Source organism: Pan troglodytes, chromosome 10 (genome assembly GCF_028858775.2).
Source record: "Pan troglodytes isolate AG18354 chromosome 10, NHGRI_mPanTro3-v2.0_pri, whole genome shotgun sequence".
NCBI classification, from domain to species: Eukaryota; Metazoa; Chordata; class Mammalia; order Primates; family Hominidae; genus Pan; species Pan troglodytes.
Genome location: NC_072408.2, coordinates 89,647,419 through 89,669,006, shown reverse-complemented (window position 1 = coordinate 89,669,006; position 21,588 = coordinate 89,647,419). Strand labels below are relative to the sequence as shown.

The window sequence follows — 21,588 nt, the reverse complement described above, 5'->3', positions numbered from 1 at the left end:
TAGCACACTAAGAATAGTGCTTGGCAGATATAAACACTGTTTATTAAATACTAAATAAAATATCTACTACATGCCAAGAACTTACTATTTCCCATATATTTTATCAAATAAAAATATAACTTTCATATTTCCTTTGCAAAATTGCAAAAGTCTGATGACATGCACATCATTTGCATGAGTCTTGTAACATTTTTGGTGATTAACCAAAATTCTTTAACAGAATATAAACTCCCATTCTCAGAAATCATTCTCAAGACAAATTCCGTAAATGGTTTGGAAGTATGGGGTTGTTAGCTTTGGTCTGATCACTACATCCGGATGTAGAATCAAGCTTAAGCAACACCTAAGACAAAGGTAAACTGCAATCAAAACTGGCCAAATTCAGCCAAGAGCCTTGCCCCTCTGGCCTTAATAATTTCCAGCTTTAAGTGGGCCACCATTTTTAGGTTTTCATTACTTAGCGTGTTCTCTAATTTGAGTAACAGGGTTAAACATTTGTATACTGCAGTTTTCCATTTGTATATAAGTTATGTTTTAACAGGGCAAGGAAGTTTATCTCATCCGGCAAACCATGATAACTAGGATGCAGAGTTAATTGGCAAGATATTTAAGATGATTACTTTTTAAGGTCGAATGGATCTTCTAAAGCCTTTCAGACTACTTCAGAAAGAATCTCCTCTAACTCACCCCAGGCATAGAAATCTATATATTTTACAGACAGAATATGGAATTTTCTATAACTTTCCTATGGATTCTATATCAGTGTTTACAAGCTTCACAAGCATGAGATTTTAAATGAAAGTTTGTGCTTAAATCTGTTTACTTCAGCTTTGGTCAATTACTAAGCAGTCCTTATTTCACATGCTGTCAAACAACTCTATGTGTAGAGACTACTGGCAGTTCACCTTAAGAAGGCAGAGGCCAAAAGATAAAGAATCAAAATTTCCATCGACATTTCTTCTTTCACTTCAACTAATATGTATTAGGTATCATCCAAATACTGGACACTTCAGCTCACACTGAACACCCCCACAATTTCAAATAAGCCTCACAACTCTGGGAGAGAACTATAGCTGCCTTCATTTCCAGATGAAGAAATAGATCATGGAATCAGCCCAAGTTGAGTTAAGATTCTATTCCATATTAGTTTCCTTTCTACTGGGCAGTCAATTGACTTTACCTATATTTGTTCCTCAAACTATCAGAGTGTAGTAAAGATATCACCAGATAGTCAGAGATGTGTGCTTCAGTCCTAGTGATTCCATCATTTTCTGTGTTACCTACACATCTCTGGCTCTCCACACCCCAGATGGAAATGAAGAGAGTGGCAAAGATGATCCTACAGGTCCTTAAAAATCTATAAAATGGGCTGGACGTGGTAGTTCACGCCTGTAATCCCAGCACTTTGGGAGGCTGAGGCGGGCGGATCACGCGGTCAGGAGATCAAGACCATCCTGGCCAACATGGTGAAACCTGGCCTCTACTAAAAATACAAAAATTAGCCAGGCCTGGTGACGCATGCCTGTAATCCCAGATACTCAGGAGGCTGGGGCAGAAGAGTCGCTTGAACCCGGGAGGCAGAGGTTGCAGTGAGCTGAGATCGTGCCACTGCACTCCAGCCTAGGCGACAGGGCAAGACTCGGTCTCAAAAACAACAACAACAACAACAAAAATCTATAAAATGTGTTATCCCCAATGTTCTTATTAAGCTCATTGGCCCCAAACCTAAGAATGACAGAAAGAGCTACGATAGAACAGCAAATATCAGACAAAGTCTTGCTGCCCCCGACCACTACCCTTGCTGCTGCCATTGCCTAGCCCTGCAAGCGGTGATCGCCAAGAGAGTCTGGGCAAAGAGCCATCTGGAAACTTCTCAGGACACTGAACCTTCAACAGTATTAAGTCCTTTCTCTTAACATGGGGAACTTCACACTCTTTAGTCTCAAGAGTTCCTTGCTAGTGGCATTTCTTATTTTTGAAGCAGCTGTTACATGAATAAAGTTGACAAATAAAATACAGGATGCCCAGATAAATTTCAATTTCAGAGAAACAAAGATTAATTTTCTATTATAAGTATGTCCCAAATATTGTATAGAACATATTTCTAGGAAGGAGTACTGCAGTGGGCAACTCTGCCCTTGAAAATATGCTTAGAGGACTGTAAATTTCTCAGAGAACTTCGTAAGGTCCTGCAAGTAAATCCTGAATCATCATAGCCAAATAATTCCCTAACTTATGAGATGGTAAGATGGAAATTCTGTAAAAGAAATCACAACCGGGTGCGGTGGCTCACACCTGTAATCCCAGCACTTTGGGAGGCCAAGGCGGGCAGATCACGAGGTCAAGAGATCGAGACCATCCTGGCCAATATGGTGAAACCCCATCTCTACTAAAAATACAAAAATTAGCTGGGCATGGTGGCATGTGCCTGTAGTCCCAGTTACTTGGGAGGCTGAGGCAGGAGAATCTCTTGAACCTGGGAGGCGGAGGTTGCAGTGAGCCAAGATGGCGCCACTGCACTCCAGCCTGGCGACAGTGTGAGACTCCGCGTCAAAAAAAAAAAAAAAAAAAAATCACAATATTTCACAGGCGACTAATGCAAGGTCCTGAAACAGCCAGCACTAAGCCTGCATCCTCAAATACATCATAACCTCCCTAAGGACAAAGAGCATGAATTACACTTCTCCTAGTTGTACTTCTAATAAAACAAAGTTTGCTATTGTCGATGACATTGGGTTAGATGAAAACAATTACTCTCTCTAAATCTCTTTCAAAGAATTAAAATTGATTTGAAATTAAGAGCTTGACTTTCAAACCATATGTTGTTTTCAAGCATCAAACTCTAACCAGAGTTTCTTTTAAAGTTTCAGCATTTAATTGAAATCACAAAAGAACTTCATTAAGCCCTTAATACTCTAAGTGAAAAGGTTAGGTTTCCAGCAGAGAAAAAGCACAGCAGAGATCACTCTGACTCTTAAGAGGAAAAAAAAAAAGGGCATTTAAAAAAATTAATGTTTCGAACTGCATTTGCCTCAATTTGTTTTTAAATTTCTTCTCAATTTTAAATAAAATTAGAAATCGATGGTGAAAAAGTAGTCAAAACTAGGAAAACTTGACAGTTTCCTCATAGCAAAGTATCCAAAACCTTAATTCCTCACTTGTATCCAAAAGATAGGCGGGAGCCTGCCTAAAACATGACCAAAGTTGGCAAACCCTGGCCCAGTTCCGTCTTCACGCCAAAGTCAAAGCAATGGTGAGTTTATTCTGAGTGAAGGAGGATGGGGAGATGGGAAGGCAGACAATTTCTCAAGATGCCCCGTCCGCTCAATGCCTCTCCTTAATGCTCTAGCAGAAAACTGCTCAGTCTCTTCAAGTGTATGGGGATCCTAAAATGCTTCTGTGGCCTTCAAACAACTTTGTACTGGATACCACTAAGGGAATACGGGAGAACAAATATGCCCTAAGGCAAAGGTCTTAATTGGCCACAGGGAGAAACTCAATAATAACCATTTTCTGTTTTGACTTTTCTATTCTTATGCACTACCATGAGGAAAAGGTGAGTATGATTCATTGTTTAAGAATTTGACTTCCCAGTGCACTAAAGGGAAGGATTGTTTTCCAAAGTCAACTCAGGAAAAGTAATATTAACAAATGGCAGAGGATTTCCCCTGTAAAGTCTAGCATCTAGCTCTATTATCAGCCGTGTTATTTTTTACAAATACACGTTATAGACAATTTATCAGATTATAGACAATTTGTGCAGAAATATAGAAATAAAAACTCAATAAATAATAAAGGTGCATATTCTTTACAAGGCAAAATTATTCTTCTACCACCCTTGAAATCATGAAAGTAAGAAACCAGAGAAATAAAACAATCAGTGACTAAAACCCTGCTTAGTACAAAGGTCAAAAGGACACTTCCACTTACTGAAGATCAAAAAGGAACTTATTTTAAATTCCGCTTGCAGAGGAACAAATTTGCTTTTTAAATGGTGGCAAAGGAGTAAGCAAGTAGATTACTCAGTAATCCAATGCTCAAGAGCCAACAATCACTTACTTTGTAAATGGTAGGTAATATCTGTTTTATTTTCAGCCTGTGAAAGACAAAGACATCATAAACTGCTGAAACTGCGAGAACAGTCACTCCTTGTTCCTTCCACAACATGCTGCATCCTGCGCACAGTCCTGTCCCCAGGAACCAGCCCCAGGTTCTGGCTGAGTAGCCTCTTGTAGAACAGTGTTTAATGTAGCAGAGCAAGGAGAGGAGAAAGAAGAGACTGGCCCCGACATCGGCTCGTCCCACGATTCCTGCCACTGCCTCCGTGTGAATGGGGTGAGAAGCAAACATCAAGCCAGCCATGAATGTCCAGTATCCATCACCAAGGAGGATCTTGGAGAAGCTTGTGAAGAGACCAGTGACTGCTGCATGCAACAGGACATTGACGAGATGGTAGCTCCAGGGATTCAACCCTCCAATGGCATGGTTCAGGCGAAAAGAAAGAGTGCAGAGTGGCCGGTAGGACTTGTGGCTGCCACTGTGGGTTAGAAGAGTCCCCCAAAAATCATTGTAGAAAATGTGAGTCCATGGAGTTTCTGGGAGAAGGTCCTGATTAGTCTTGATAGCACGGCTAAAAAACAAAACGTTAAAAAAAATCAAATGTAAAACACAAAAAGAAAGAAAAAATATGACATTGATAAGATAATGCCTTTCTCAGAAGCTTTGTTACTATGTAGCTTTGTGATGGGATTCCAGGCACATATAAACTGAATTCATGTCCTCCCCTTAATGCTTACTAAAACCACAATGAGGGTTGTTTTTCTCTTCCTTAAAAGCTTCCTTCCTTGTTGAAATGCAAATATCTTTGAAGAATAAAGTTCTTCAACTGGTTTAAGCCTTAATATAGCAGTCTGCCAAACAACTGCCCTGAAAATCATGTGACATACTGGCTAAAAATGAATATTCCAGATCGAGGCTGGGCCTGAGAATCTGCATTTTTAAGAAGCAAGGCCCAGGTGATGCAAGGACTAGCCTCCTACTAGAAATAAATCAATAAATTTTACAGGGAATATCAGTGCCCGGTGCTTCTCATACATACAAATCACCTGACGACCCTGTTAAAAGGCAGGTTCTGATTCAGTAGGCCTGGGGAGAAGCCAGAGAGAGATTCCACGTTCCAATAGCTCTCAGGTGATGCTGATGTTGATGGTCCTTGGACCACATGTTGAGTATTAAGGGCCCAGATAACTGGAAAGACTAGGAAGAATGGCTCTCCACCTATCCAGTGTTTCCCTTCCTACTGCATTCTAATAAACTTCAGCCTTTCCCACTTCTTAGCTTTCATGGGACTTACTATCCTCTATAGAAATCTTCATGGTGCTTCACTGATTCTTGCTTTTGAGGATGGTTTCCATTTGCATGCCTGATATTTTCAAACAGACTTCAAGAAGGAAGGACCTACTAATGCTAAACAATTGATATACTGCCAAACACCATGCTGGTCTCCTTGGCTACATCTCATTTAATCTTTAGAGCAACACTGATGAGGTAGATATTATTCTCTACATCTCTCAAGTGAGAAAGTTTGTGGTTCAGAAAGATTAATTAATAACTGGCCCAGAGTCACACAAGTTGAGAACAGTAACACAGAGCTTCATGGCTAATTCCCTTTCCACTATTCTGGGTTTCCCAAAATATGATCCATCTACTACTGGGGACATGTAAAAAGATGTCTGCACTTTGTAAAAACTGTAATGGTTATATTCATGTTAAGGTTATTTGAAAGTAAATTTCATTACCATATCAAAGCTGGATTTCCTAACTATGGCTCAGAATAAAGCTGTTGAAAATTAAAAAGTGAATATAAAGAAAAGGATTAAAGACTCAAAAGTACTGACATATGTGGATAAGGTACAAACATTGAATGTGGCATTAAATTATTCAATTTGGAACATCCTGGCTCTGTGCCACTATCCTCCCAGAGAACAGAGTGGCATTTGGAGTCTTTTTGTATCCCTAGTGAACCTATCTCTGTATTTACAGAACATATAAGAGACACATGAGTTAGTAAGGGCACAGGAATGAGAACTCCAGAACTATAAAACTCTTGCCTAGTCTGATATCAGGGCTTTTTAAGGAGCTGTGGGCATCTGTGTGGATAAAGACTATGTGGTGGGAGACTGTCTTAATGATGTTCAACTCTAGGCCCTCCACCAGTTCTGCCTTCTCTTGTGAGGCAGGTGTGATCAGAGAAATTTCCACATGAGTATTACCGAAAAGCAGGTTGGAAAAACCCTGGATTCAGGGAAAACGTTCCTGAGTCCTAACTCTTTCATTCACTGCCTGACCGCAAAAACAAACTATCACAGAGACTCAACAGATTAAGAAACCCATCTAAGGTGATCTCACCAGTGGAAATAACTGAGTTAGTATTCTAGTTGAGTTCAAATGACTAGGCATGATAGTTTTCAACTGCTTCTCTAGATTGCTTCCCAATTAACCTTTCTGAGCTTCAGTTTCTGTGATAATAGTTTTACCTTGAAATCATTTAATAAACATGTATAATTGTTCATTTGTCTTCTATATAGAGAAGCAGAGAACAGTGCTTTACATATACATGAGTGTTCTGGACACCCTAGTGCAAATGATCTCTCTGCCCTGTTAGCTGCTGCTGTTATTATTATATAAAGACTAGGATACAATCTATGAAAAGTCCCTTATTAAAGTCTTCCTGACCCATAACCTAGGAAATTAGGTGCATTTTGGGGTTAGAATTAAAATAGGCCGATCAGAAGTTGATGATTATATACAATGTGCCAAATACCATGCTAATCCATATAATAATACATATATTATCTACTAATAAGAACTAGTTGACTTTTCTAAATGTTCAATAAAAAGGCAAAAGATCTGTGAAAATCTTCAATTACTCCATGTGGCCGGGATGGTTCACTGTCTCCCAATATCTATTCTCTCTCTTTTCCATACAAATGAACTTTAATTTTTAGTTGGGCATGTGGTCATTTAGAAAAAAATTTATTTCCCTATCTTCCCTTCATACTAAATATGATCATATGATGAATTTTTGTCTACTACTTCCAGAAAGTGTCCTTAACAGGAAAAGCTTAGCCTTCTTCCCCTCCACCCCTCCCCTCCACCCCTACCCTCCTCCTTCCTGCTGAGTGGAGCACATATATAATGGTTGGAGTTCCAGCAGCCATCTTGGCCCACAAGATGTCCTTAGGAATAGAAATCATGCAGAGAGCAGAGCAGTAAGATTGAGGGAAACTTAGTCCCTGTTACAAAAGACCATAGTGACCCTGGGCTAACTACCTCCTATTTCTTCAGTATGAGAAATAAGTTGCTACCTTTTCTAAACTGATATTTTGAGTGTTAACTAGTAACAGTTGAACCCAGTCATGAGCAAAATCCTTTATTAAAAGAAGACCTATTACAGAACAGTAGATTGATTTTCCATTTTGATTTTGATTTTTGCAAGTCTCCATGTATTGACTGTGTATTAAATAAATTTCCATATAAATTGGCTTTTAAAATATTAGAACCAGATGTTATTCTGGATCTATTAAATTAAAACACCCTGCTATGACATTCATCAAGAGTCTACCCAGAAGTAATTGCTTAAGACTTGATGGGTTATAATTAAAATTTAAAAGAAATATGAAAAAAAAAAACAACTGCCAAACTGCCAAAGAGTGTTGTCAGAAAGAGCTTATTTCAAGCAATAGAGAATGAAACCCAGGCTTCAACTAGACATTAACCTAGATATTGATGTAAATATCTCTAATATCAATCCAGAAACCCTCATACCATCAAGGCCAGGGCAGTGGAGAGCTCAAAGGCAAACCATTCTGGGATAAGGCTTTGTCAAGGCAGTGAGAAAAACTGTGAGGCACGCTTTGTTTAGAGTAATACGCCATCCTTTCTGTGGCAGATCCCAAAGAATGAAGAATCATCTTTTCCAAACCTGGATTTCTACATGCTATTAGTTCAATGCCATGACCAACTATGTAAAGGCTTTTGACAAAAAATTCACCCATTAAAAAATCTGTTCAAAGCTGCTGGAATTTATCTTTATAGCAATAAATCTAACAGCCTACAGCAGCCACGAGATATACTACATCCAAAGACCCTCCACCAAAAAGGGTTTCAACACAAAGAACACAATTAACACATCTCATAATTTTACCATGAGAAAAAAACCTTTGAGGCCGGGCATGGTGGCTCATGCCTGTAATCTCAGCACTTTGGAAGTCTGACGCAAGTGGATCACCTGTGGTCAGGAGTTTGAGACCAGCCTGACCAACATGGTGAAACCCCATCTCTACTAAAGATACAAAAATTAGGCAGGCATGGTGGCAGGCACCTATAATCCCAGCTATTCAAGAGCCTGAGGCAGGAGAATTGCTTGAACCCGGGAGGTGGAGGTTGCAGTGAGCCGAGATCGCGCCACTGCACTCCTGCCTTGGCAATAGAGCGAGACTCCGTCTCAAAAAAAAAAAAAAAAGAAAAAAAACTTTGAAACACAGCCCTAAATTTACATGGAAAAAAAGACAAACATAGCTAATAAAACAAAAATGAAGGAGCAAAAGAGTATCTCATCCATGTGAAAAACATACTATACTAAGGGAGACATTAGTATGATAAAATTCTCCAATGTGTGTTATCTGCTTAAGTAGGATTTTATTTAACCAATGAATATTATGATAAAAAATATGGAAGACTAAAATGTACTGGAATTTAATATACAAGTCATGTCACACATGCAGGTCAGTGATAAGGGATGCATTACACCACCTCAACATCCTATTAAGAAAGATACAGATCAACAGGGCCTTAATAGAATCTGAGTAATCCTCCAGCAAAATAAGAAAAAGGGAGTCATTCAAACCTAAGCATAATAGATTTTGATCCATTTGCATTTCCTTCTATGAGTCCAAAATAGAAATAGTAAAACCTCTTCTGCTATTTCACAGCTAATGAAACACCTTGACTCAAAACAAAATTTCATGCTGATATAATTTTTGAGGTTGCTTCCGTGAAATGGTGTTGAAAATTCAGAAAGGCACTAAGGAATCAGGATATTTTCCACTCTAGGAAAGGTGGAGGAACTCAGAGCAGCAGATATGGGAAAAAAACAATTGTTGGCAGAATTCCCTAGAGAACACAGGACTGAGAAACTGTCTTTTGAAGCAAAAAGATAGTCTCTGGCCGGGCGCGGTGGCTCACGCCTGTAATCCCAGCACTTTGGGAGGCCGAGGAGGATGGATCACGAGGTCAGGAGATTGAGACCATCCTGGCTAACACAGTAAAACCCTGTCTCTACTAAAAACACACACACACAAAATTAGCCGGGCATGGTGGCGGGCGCTTGTAGTTCCAGCTACTCGGGAGGCTGAGGCAGGAGAATGGCGTGAACCCAGGAGGCGGAGCTTGCACTGAGCCGAGATCCCACCACTGCACTCCAGCCTGGGTGACAGAGTGAGACTCCGTCTCAAAAAAAAAAAAAAAAAAAAAAAAAAAAGATAGTTTCTGAAGTCTTCAAGGAAGTCTTAACCTGTGTCCAGGTTTGTTCATTTGTGGCTCTTTGTTTTTGTTGCCTTATGATTTTTCCTTTAGAAAATGTTGACAAAGGCCAACACTATTGTAAAACTGATGAATGATGTGACACTGCCACCCAAACTGTCCTTGTGTGTCTTTCTCTCACAGCTTTTTTTTTTTTTGTCTCCTGACCTTTTCAGTTATAAGCACCCATGTAAGTAATGACCAGTAGTCCTTCAGAGCAGGAATGACGCTTAGATTCTTCCAACATCAAATGGCGCTGTTCTGACATGCTTTCAATTGTTCTACTTGAAAGTAAGCAAAGGCCAAACTTAAATTTAAAAAAATAAATAAATAACAGTAGGTTGAAATGTTCTTTGCAAGAAAGATAAGAAAAAAGACTGGCCTTTGTTAACCTGCCCTGCTTCAGTGCTGCCCAGTGCAATGCAGCAGTTAAGAAAATCCATTGTGTAGCCAACTGGATACACTAAAGTTGTGAGACAGCAGACACAGTTATTTCACCTCTCTGTACCTTAGTTTCCTCAACTGTAAACTAGAGAGCACTATACTTGCCTTATAGGATCATTGTGAAGAGTAAATGATTACATGCAACATAATGTGAGTATGTAACATAGGTAACATATGTTAGCAATTTTTTGTTGTTGTTTTGGAGACAGAGTCTCACTCTGTCGCCCAGGCTGGAGTGCAGTGGTATGATCCCAGCTCACTGCAACCTCCACCTTCTGGGTTCAAGCGATTCTCCTGCCTCAGCCTCCCCAGTAGCTGGGATTACAGGTGCCCACCACCACACCTGGCTAATTTTTGTATTTTTGGTAGAGATGGGGTTTCACCATGTTGGCCAGACTGGTCTCAAACTCCTGACCTCAGGTGATCTGCCTGCCTCGGCCTCCCAAAGTGATGGGATTACAGGCGTGAGTCACAGCACCCGGTCACATGTTAGCTATTATTATCATCATCAACACCAAACAACTGATGCTAGCCATCAATGCAAACACAATGTTGTTTTCTTTTTTTTGAGATGGAGTCTCGCTCTGTCACTCAGGCTGGAGTGCAGTGGCGCAATTTCAGCTCACTGCAACCTCTGCCTCCCCGGTTCAAGTGATTCTCCTGCCTCAACCTCCTGAGTAGCTGGGACTACAGGAGCACGCCACCACGCCCAGCTAATTTTTGTATTTTTAGTAGAGATGGGGTTTAACCATGTTGGCCAGGATGGTCTCCATCTCTTGACCTCATGATCCGCCCACCTCAGCCTCCCTAAGTGCTGGGATTACAGGCGTGAGCCACTGTGCCCTGCCCACAGTGTTATTTTCATCATGTTTATAGCATTCCAAAATCAGTGGATCATGGTCATGAATATTTCACTAAAAATTCCTTTAAGCTTTCCTGATACTTTGAAAAAGACAATAAGCATTTATGAAGTGATAACTGTAGTCTTTAGCACATTACTCTTCTCATTACTTTTCTCATTCTCTTCCTATCTTTTTGAGGACCTTGTTCTAACCCTCCCAAATGTGGCTGTTTCTCTCCTGGTCCCATGGCCTGACCTTCTTTTTCTCTGCAATTTCCACCTCTTTGGTGGTCATATCCAACAACTGCAACTCAAGGGATGACTTCTCCATTATATGACTCCACCCACTCTAGCCTGGGTGTTGCTCATGAGCCTACACTTCCAACTGTCCATTTGACATCCACATTTGAATGGAAGAAAGATTAATGGAATCCAGGGTCTTCTATTAACACTAGGTGTGCTGCTTTTGCAAATTAGCCTCTCTAAAGCTCCATTTCCATACCTATGGTTTACAGATAATGTTAATGACGCTTTTCACAAAATGTCATGTTAAAAATCAAACAAGGCAATGTTAACTTAAAATGCTTGGAATTTATATAGCATTGTGCACTGGACACTACATGTTTTTGCAGACCCCCTCCTTTTAGTAACAGTGTCTTGGTTTTCTTTTTAAGAATAGCCCACATCTATTCTCAGTCCACGTGGGTAGGATGACACTGCCCTTACCCCCAGATGAAAGATTAATGTACTGTATCTCCCCACCCCCATCACTGGCCACACAATTGACTTAGGTTCAAGCAAGGGCAGCAGGAGTCAATATGGTACCAACTATGTACTAGGAAAAGGCATCTTCTTTTAAGAATGAAATTTTAAAAATCCTAGAGCTGCTTGAGAATTGCCTGAAGACAGGGTCAGCCTGAGGGTGAAACCAAAATAAAAGAACAAAAATCAAGGAGATAAAGGCAATTCCTAGTGTAGCCGGATCCAATCATACCTGAAGCTAGTACTATACTGTCAAATAAGCCAGTAAATGCCTCTTAGTCATAAAGTAGCTTGAGTTGCTATTCTGACATCTGCAACCAAAAGCGTATTAAATAGTATGGCACTGTGTAATTCCCATGTAACATTGGTAGTTTCAGTACCTTAAGCTTAGTAAGTCTGAATCCAAACTAATTTTCCCCACAAACCATCTCTTTTTCATACGATCTCATCATTGAATATCATCATTCTTCCATCACTGAAATTAAGGTTGTACATGACAGCTTCTTATGGTTTTGCTCCTATATCTATTTTTAAATTGGTTAAGGACATTTTAAAGCTGTTCAGGACCTCAGAGAAAATTCAATTCAGAAGTTTCCCTTGAATCTGCCTCTAATTTCCCTTTTCTCTTACCCTCATTCAGGCCTGCTTTATTTTCTGACTGCATTGCTTAGCATGCTTATTAAAACTGCCTGATCATTTTTTCTCTTTCCTTCATTAGGCTATAGGTCACCTCTGGAAAGGAATTATGTCTTTTCTCCCAGTGTCCAACACATCTTAGGCATGCAACAAATATTGTTAAACTGAACTAAATAGCTATCCCTGCCTGCCTTCATTCCCACTTTGATCCATTATGCATGCTATGGATAGAAAAACTTCCTGCAATGTAACTCTAATACCAGCACTCCTCTCCACAAAGGTCCCTCATTATGCCCTATTTCTTACCATAATAAACAACCTTCACAGCTCGCATTCACAGCCTTCCTCTTGATGACCTCAAGGCCAGTCTCCCATCACTTCTCCATATGCATGCTAATTTCAGCCAAACTTCCCTTCCTCTATGCTGCCGCTCAAACCATTTCTTTTCCCCCTCTACCTGGATTACTATCCTTCTACCATTACATCTTTCCAAATATGCTTCAACAACCAATGCTCATTTGCAAAGCCACTGTCCTCTCAATCCTTTCCTAGTTATTGTGGCAGAATATGCTGGCTTTTGACTTTGAGTATTGACACATTCCCATTAACAACACTGACTGCTTGCTACAAATATCAGGGATCTTAAATGGGATGATATATGGGAGATATTTCAGGAGTGGGAAGAAATGTATGCTTTGAAAATAGCACACAGGTGATCTTAACATTCCCTCTTCTGTCTCTATTGAAAATCATTGCCCAATAAAATGGAATGTCTGTCCAGAGAAAATCACTCACTCATTCCTTTATTCATTCATTCATTTATAAGCAAGGCACTGTGAAGAACACTGCAAATGGAATGATGAGCAAAATAGAGCCCCTGACATTAAATATTCAGCCAAGTAGACAAGGCAAATAAATGTACAAGGAGTTTCCCTGTAGTATGATAAATACTATCTAATACAAATAATGACTGGTATGGGAGAACACAAAACAGATGCCCAATGTCTTAGAGGGTCAAAAGTTTCCAGGAGGAAAGCATATCTGCATACATGTAAAAAGTTCAATGAAGGAGAAAGGAAACTGTGGCGATACTTCCAGGCCAACAGTCAATATTTTCAAAGACTCTGGGACAGGAGAGAGCATGGCAAGTCTAAGATCTGAAAATACAGTTAAGTATGGATGGAATGAAGCTTGAGGGATGGAGCAGCAGGAATAACTGGCATTACTCTGTCATGTATGATTCTTCTTCATGGGATGGACAGGAATTTGGCTGGACATGAATCTCTCAATGATCTTCAGGTTTGATTCATTTATTGTCTTGAAACTTCATCTCCCCAATATATTGCTAACTCCTTAGAAGTTGAAAAGGCATCTTATTTATCTTTTGGAGCCTAACATACATAGTACTCAATATGTATCTAATAAACTAAATTCTTTTTTTAAATTATTATTATACTTTAAGTTCTAGGGTACATGTGCACAACGTGCAGGCTTGATACATAGGTATACATGTGCCATGTTGGTTTGCTGCACCCATCAACTCGTCATTTACATTAGGTATTTCTCCTAATGCTATCCCTCCCCCAAGTCCCACACCCCCTGACAGGCCCCCGTGTGTAATGTTCCCTGCCCTGTGTCCAAGTGATCTCATTGTTCAATTCCCACCTATGAGTAAGAACATGCGGTATTTGGTTTTCTGTCCTTGCGATAGTTTGCTGAGAATGATGGTTTCCAGCTTCATCCATGTCCCTGCAAAGGACATGAATTCATCCTTTTGTATGGCTGCATAGTATTCCATGGTGTATATGTGCCACATTTTCTTAATCCAGTTTATCACTGATGGGCATTTGGGTTGGTTCCAAGTCTTTGCTATTGTGAATAGTGCCACAATAAACATACGTGTGCATGTGTCTTTATAGCAGCATGATTTATAATCCTTTGGGTATATACCCAGTAATGGGATTGCTGGGTTAATAAATTAAATTCTAATTAGAGATGATTGGTACTGATAAACTGCATTTACCGTTTTGGAAAATTCTAGATTGCTTTAAGTATGTAGGGAATTCTCACTTTCATCTAAAAGTGGTTCACTCAGGCCACTAACCTCTTCTCACTCAATGATAATTAACTGTGAAAAACCATCAGGTTAACTGACTTAGCCACATGTCTTTGGCACTCATTTGCCACTTAACCTATAATCCCTTCATTAGAGTACCTCTTTAGGGATAAGCCATTATATTTAGAAAGCTCCAGTTAATATGCAAATACTTGGCTAATAGGGTAAGAGAATGAGAGAAATACTATGCATCTAAAGCTCATCTTACTTTGGGGATGAGCACTGTATTTCAGATTCCTGTAGGAAATTAAGGTAGGGCAAATAAATTACAGTGTGGGGTGCTGGGTAGTTAGGGGCAGTGTTAGGTTTCTAGGTCCCTAGGGTAAAGGAAGGCACTACGCTTTGGACAAGCGTTTATCATTACACTGGTAACACTTTTCCAAATTTGCTTGTTTTTATCTTGATCTCTTCCTACTAGATTGTAAAACTTTCATGGACAAAAATGACATCTTTGTAAGCATTAATAAATGCTGGCACTTAATAAATTGTTACCACACATATGTTGAATGAAAAGAGAATACAGGAAGTTATTAAAGAGCCTGTTGTCAGACACCCAATGGTCAGCGACCCCGAATAACTGCTGGTTTTGAGAAAATTCTACGAATGCTAAGTCTTCCAACTACAGGAATATTCTTAGTGGATCCCGCTTCCATCCCTTTAGGAGTTTTTCCGATAAGCAATAAAGGAATTTTATGAGCTATATCTGCACAGCAAGATATACTTCCCTAACCCTAGGCCCCTAAGAAAAAAGAAAAGTCAACTTGTGATTAAAAATGGCCCCAGCTGCAGCTAAACTCAGCCCCCAAGATGTTGGAGATTTGCCTTCATAGAGCTTCCATGGATGATGAGGAAGCTCCTTCTCATCTCAAGTCAAGAAGTTTACCTAGACAATCTTTCCTGTTTTTTGTTTTTTTTTAAAAAAGACAGAGTCTCGTTCTGTTGCCCAGGCTGGAGTGCAGTCACATGATCTCAGCTCACTGCAACCTCCGCCTCCTGGGTTCAAGCGATTCTCCTGCCTCAGCCTCCCAAGTAGCTGGGACTATAGGTGTGCGCCACAATGCTGGCTAATTTTTGTATTTGTAGTAGAGATGGGGTTTCACCATGTTGGCCAGGCTGGTCTTGAACTCCTGACCTCAAGTGATCTGCCTGCCTCGGCCTCCCAAAGTGCTGGGATTACAGGCGTGAGCCATGGCACTGGCACTCTTTCCTCTTAGTAGGAGAAAATGAGGAAGTAGAATGTTGGCTACATATTTTTAAAAATATCTTTAGTTCCCCCGATAAAGCAATGCTGTCATTTTGACAATTTCTACAGGAAATATCAAAAAAAAAAAAAAACACACACACACACAAAACACTGTGACCCTGAAAACTAATAAACCATTTAAAAGAATGTTTATCACATATAATTAAAACTTGAGTTACCTAGAGATGTTTTTAAATGTTATATGAAAAGCATTTTGCAAAATTAAAGCAAAAACTAATACAACATGAAAATATGAGAAATACCACACTCTAAGCACTTTCACTGATTAAAATAATGAGTGAAACAACTTGAGCTACTTTTCACAGACTTGCAATTTGCATGATGAAAAACAGTATAAATATTTTGCACATAATCAGTTGGTCACTATATCCATATCAGAACATCCTAACATAAATCAGTACACCTCACCTCCTTCTCACTGTACTACACTGTATCAGAGTCTCAATTTAAAAGCTTAATGAAAATAACTTTTTTCTAATTTTCCAGATTTGAAATTAGAAACAACTAGAAGGGATATTGTAAGGCTTTCTCACACCTAAAAGTTAAATCAGGTACTGTACATGAACCACTTTAGTGCATTTGTTTACATAATTTATGAATTTCGATTTTGTAGGTTTTCATCAACTCATAGCTACATTAAAAAGTTCATTTTCAAAATTTTTACATCTAATACTATGTTTCCCCTACAATAAGGTCTTGAGGATTTGTGGTATGTTGCAATGTGTGACTAGTTATATATATATATATATATATATATATATATTTTTTTTTTTTTTTTTTTTTTTTTTTTTTTTTTTGAGACAGTCACGCTCTGTCACCCAGGCTGGAGAGCAGTGGCACGATCTTGGCTCACTGCAACCTCTGTCTCCCAGGTTCAAGCGATTCTCCTGTCTCAGCCTTCTAAGTAGCTAGGATTACAGGCGCCCGCCACTACGCCCAGCTAATTTTTTGTATTTTTAGTAGAAATGGGGTTTCACCATGTTGGCCAGGCTGGTCTTGAACTCCTGACCTCAAGTGATCCGCCCACCTCGGCCTCCCAAAGTGCTGGGATTACAGGTGTGAGCCACCGCACCCGGCCCCTTACAGTTTTTCTATATTAAAAACATGATTACTGTTTGATTTCAAGGGATGGAATGAATATGAGATTATACTTTTTTTTATGAAGTTCGATGCTTTCAAAAATGAATGAGCTCTATGGAACACTAGATTCTTTTTTTTTTTTTTTTTTTTTGAGACGGAGTCTCACTCTGTCGCCCAGGCTGGAGTGCAGTGATGCGATCTCGGCTCACTGCAAGCTCCGCCTCCTGGGTTCCCGCCATTCTCCTGCCTCAGCCTCCCGAGTAGCTGGGACTACAGGCGCCCGCCACCAAGCGCAGCTAACTTTTTGTATTTTTTAGTAGAGATGGGGTTTCTCTGTGTTAGCCAGGATGGTCGCGATCTCCTGACTTCGTGATCTGCTCGCCTCGGCTACCCAAAGTGCTGGGATTACAGGCTTGAGCCACCGCGCCCAGCTGGAATACTAGATTCTAAAAGAGAGAACGTAACTATAACCATCAGATTCCAATAACACCTATTTTGTGCACGGTCTTGGTCTATGTGCTTTTGCAGAACAAAAGGTATAATCTTTGTGCCTAGGGATTTGATTATCCAAATGTACTCTCTAAGGATGCAGGCATGGCAAGCTAAGAATACACCCAGTTAAAATACTTGCCTTTACGCATGTGCTGTACACATTTCAGAACAGATAAAGTACATGGCAATTTTCCTCCAACTATTCAAGTATTACTTTAAAAAAATTCACATCCTGTGGGGTCATAATCTTCACCTAGGGTAAATAGGAAAAGTACCCTCTGGCTATGAACACTGATTGTGAATCCACTGACTCCTCAGCCTGAAAACTACCAGACCAGGAAAGTAAAAGGGGAAAAAGTTTTAAAGGGAGAAACTAACAGGCTCTAGGAAAAGAAGTCTTGAGAGTGGAAAGACATTCATGATGCATTATCCAGATGTTTAGCTTATCTGCTCACCTAATACTCCTGTCTTCTCTGAATTGAGTCTTAACCAAATCAACTTTTTTTTTCCCCCCAAGACCGAGTCTCACTCTGTCACCCAGGCTGGAGTGCAGTGGCGTGATCATGGCTCACTGCATCCTCCGCCTCCTGGGTTCAAGCGATTCTCGTACATCAGCCTACCAAGTAGCTGGCACTGCAGGCGCCTGCCACCAGACCCGTCTAATTTTTGTATTTTTAGTAGAGACGGGGTTTCACCATGTTGGCCAGACTGGTCTTGAACTCCAGACCTCAAGTGATCCACCCGCCTCGGACTCCCAAAGTGCTGGGATTACAGGTGTGAGCCACCACACCCGGCCCAAATCACCTTTCTTTACCCAGAACTCCTGCAGCCATACAGAATAGCCAAGAAGCTTATTTTACACAAATGTTTGCAATAATCCTTACCCTTTCGTACTTAAAATATTCTACATGTTGCCAATCTATCCCTCACAGGTATTCCTGTTATAATACTACCTTGTATTTGTATCACCTTTTTACATTTTACAAAATGTACTCAGGTTCATGATCGTCTTCAAGCCTCATCATGACTCTGTGAGTAAGTGGATATGGATGTGGACACTGGAAAGTAAGAGTCCTGCTGGGCACGGTGGCTCACGCCTGTAATCCCAGCACTTTGGGAGGTCAGGGCAGGCGGATCACTTGAAGTCAGGAGTTCGAGACCAGCCTGGCCAACATGGTGAAACCCCGTCTTTACTAAAAATAGAAAAATTAGCTGGGCGTGGTGGCGGGCACCTGTAATCCTGGCTACTTGGGAAGCTGAGACAGGAGAATCGCTTGAACCCGGGAGGCAGAGATTGCAGTGAGCCGAGATTGTGCTACTGCGAGACTCAAAAAAAAAGAAAGAAAGAAATTAAGAGTCCTACTCGAGACTATTAGGGTCAGTAAAGATCAGAGCTGCACACACAAGAATTTAACTTTGTCACTGCTCTTTGTCTACTGCTCTCCCTGTTATGTGCCACACACACTGTGTCATGTCCTGCCTTGCCACCCCCAAATTCATATGTTGAAGTCCTAATCTCCAGTACCTCAGAATGTGACTGTATTTGTAGATAGGATCTTTAAAGAGGTGGTTAAGTTAAAATGAGGCATTTCGGGTGGGTCCTAATCCAACATGACTGGTGTCCAAGAAAAAAAATTTGGACACACACAGAGACATCAGAAATGCACATGAGAAAAGAAAGACCATGCTAGGACACAGCAAGAATGTGGCCATCTGCAAGCCAAGGAGTGAGGCCACAGGAGAAACCAAACCTGCTGACACCATGATCTTGATTTCTAAAGTCTAGAACTGTGAGAACATAAGATTCCATTGTTTATGCTACCCAGTCTGTGGTGGTCTGTTACGGCAGCCCTAGAAAAATAATAAGCCCTACTATACCATAGAGACAGTACCATATTATTACATATGCTATATACTGTTTATCTTTCAGTTTCAGGAAAACTACATTTCACATACAAGCCATATTTCTACAATATGTCTGCTGCTGTTTTTGATGACTCGTTGAACTGCTTTGTGATTGTAAATAGGGTTTTAAGAGGTATCTTATTCTCAGTTCTGACAGAATTTGTCTAGATTCTCTACCAGAGAAAAAAAAATTTTGAATCACGCAATGGGGCCAATACAACAACAAGGCATTAATGCTAACTAAACAGACACAATAAAACACTAGTGCCACATCATATTTACATTCAGATTGACAAAGTTTACAAAGCACACATATTATCTCAATTTATCCTCAATAATGCTACAAACTAGAAAACTGAAGTTGGAGGGGTTAAGTTAATTAAAGAAGTGCATACACTTAATAAGAGGCAGAAAGGACTTGAACACCGTTCTCCAAACTACTCCATTTAACCTTCAAAGCAGCCTGTGTTCCTCCACATGCACAATAAATCTCCAGTGAGAAGTGTTTGCAAGACGATTTGAAAGTAAAATCCCAGTCTATTATTGCATTTTGTCTGGAATCCATATATCTGCCCTCAAGACTCAATAAAGCTATAAAAAACACTTTTGTACCATATTCTTTTAATTTCTGCATTTCAAAAAGAAAGTCTTCTTTTAACACTAAGGAATCTTGGAAAACGTGAGTCAAAAGAAGGTGTTAGTTGTCTTGCAGTGACGGGTGGAAAAGGCAGCTTTATGAGAGCCAAACGCTAACCTATAATTTCATATTACAAAATTTAAATAGAAAACATATTCTGGCAGAGACTTTGCTGCCTGCATCCCTTTTCAGCTATAAAATAGTTATACACACACACATACATCTGAGAAAGATCAGACTTTGAACATATTGTAGCAACACACATGCGAAGCATGGGAAGTTTCACCAGGGCTGCCAGTGATGACAGGGTACACAGACATCCCTACATTAAAATCAGCCTCACAGCTAAATCAGAGTTTTTTCGGACACACGGATATACGAGCACTGATGAAAAACAGATAGGCAAGGAGGAAAACACTCTAATTTAAAACTAACACAGATGAGCTTACACAAAGTACCCAAACATTTGGTCCGCAAACCACCAGCAACTCTAATTTGTCATGGAAGGCAAGAGATATTTCATCCAAGAATGAGGGGAGAAAGAGAGATATTAACTCTAGCATTAAAATTGACTGACATCCTAATATATACTGTAGTACTTTCTAATCTTTATATCATTTCTTGACCAAACTTTAATAATCAAGAAATAAATTAGATTTCAGGGAGCTCTAACACGTTTTATTCTGTAGCCCTTTAAATAAATCACATAGCAGGCACTTGATATATACACATATATGATAAATATTATGTGAAAACTATCAGCTTTTTCAGATCTCAGTTATGAACAGATAAATTATGAAGCACTAACATGTCCCTTTAAGAACAGTAAAATCTTGGCCAGGTGTAGTGGCTCATACCTGTAATCCTAGCATTTTGGGAGGCTGAGGTGGGTGGATCACCTGAGGTCAGGTGTTTGAGACCAGCCTGGCCAACATAGTGAAATCCCGTCTTTACTAAAAATACAAAAATTAGTCAGGCATGGTGGCAGGCACCTGTAATCCCGGCTACTCAGGAGGATGAGGCAGGAGAATTGCTTGAACCTGGAATGTGGAGGCTGAAGTGAGCCAAGATCACGCCACTGTACTCCAGCCTGGGCAACAGAGCAAGACTCCACCTCAAAGAAAAACAAAACAAACCGGAACAAAACAAAAGTAAAATCTCAAGTAATGGTATAGTTTAGCCTTTTGCTGACCCCAAATTCATATACTTGGAACAGGTGTATATGCACAGTGCCTTTTTAGCTCTCCATGTCTATGACTACTACATCAGATAACCTCTGCAAAGACTAGAAATCCCAAAACCAGGACCATGAGATCATTTTTATTCAATCGTGACCATCACAATAAACATAATTTCTGTCACCCTGGCCACTGCCAATAAAATAATATTTTTTCTATGTACAAGTAACCGTGCTAATTAAATAAATTCACAAGGCATAAAATGAACAAGTAAAATTTAAACATAAGAATGGAAGATGGTATTCAGAGAAATCTAAGAACAACCAATCTAACTTTTTACTCCAATATGTGAAGAAAACAAAAGTCTACATTCATCTCTTATCTGAAGCAACTCCCCAAATCCACACTGTGTTAAACACACATACACACACACTTTAGAGTTTGCCAAATTTTGATTGAAATCATTCCTCTTGGACTTACTAGCTGTTAGGATTCAAGTTTTCATCTAAAAAATGTTGTTTATGGTGAACAGTAAATAAGGTAACTAGGTTAACTCCAAAGCACAGTGCATGACGCACAGTAGGGGCTTCACAAATGACTGCTTCAGTTACAGTGATTCACCTGCCTCGCCTTCCTGGATGCTGTAGGCGA

General features: G+C 39.9%; 1 protein-coding gene across 2 annotated transcripts in view; it reads right to left on the bottom strand.

Annotated features, from left to right (window-relative positions):
* The window catches only part of TMTC2 (transmembrane O-mannosyltransferase targeting cadherins 2), a 446,864-nt gene that overhangs the window by 273,490 nt on the left and 151,786 nt on the right, over positions 1-21,588 (bottom strand). Inside the window, exon 2 of one of the 2 annotated variants that reach the window (XM_016923925.4) lies at positions 4,060-4,630. The exons of the other annotated variant lie outside the window; for it this stretch is intronic. Within the exon in view, the coding sequence (XP_016779414.2) occupies positions 4,060-4,630 (571 nt within the window). The remainder of the gene's footprint in view (positions 1-4,059; positions 4,631-21,588) is intronic. 2 annotated transcript variants of the gene reach the window in all.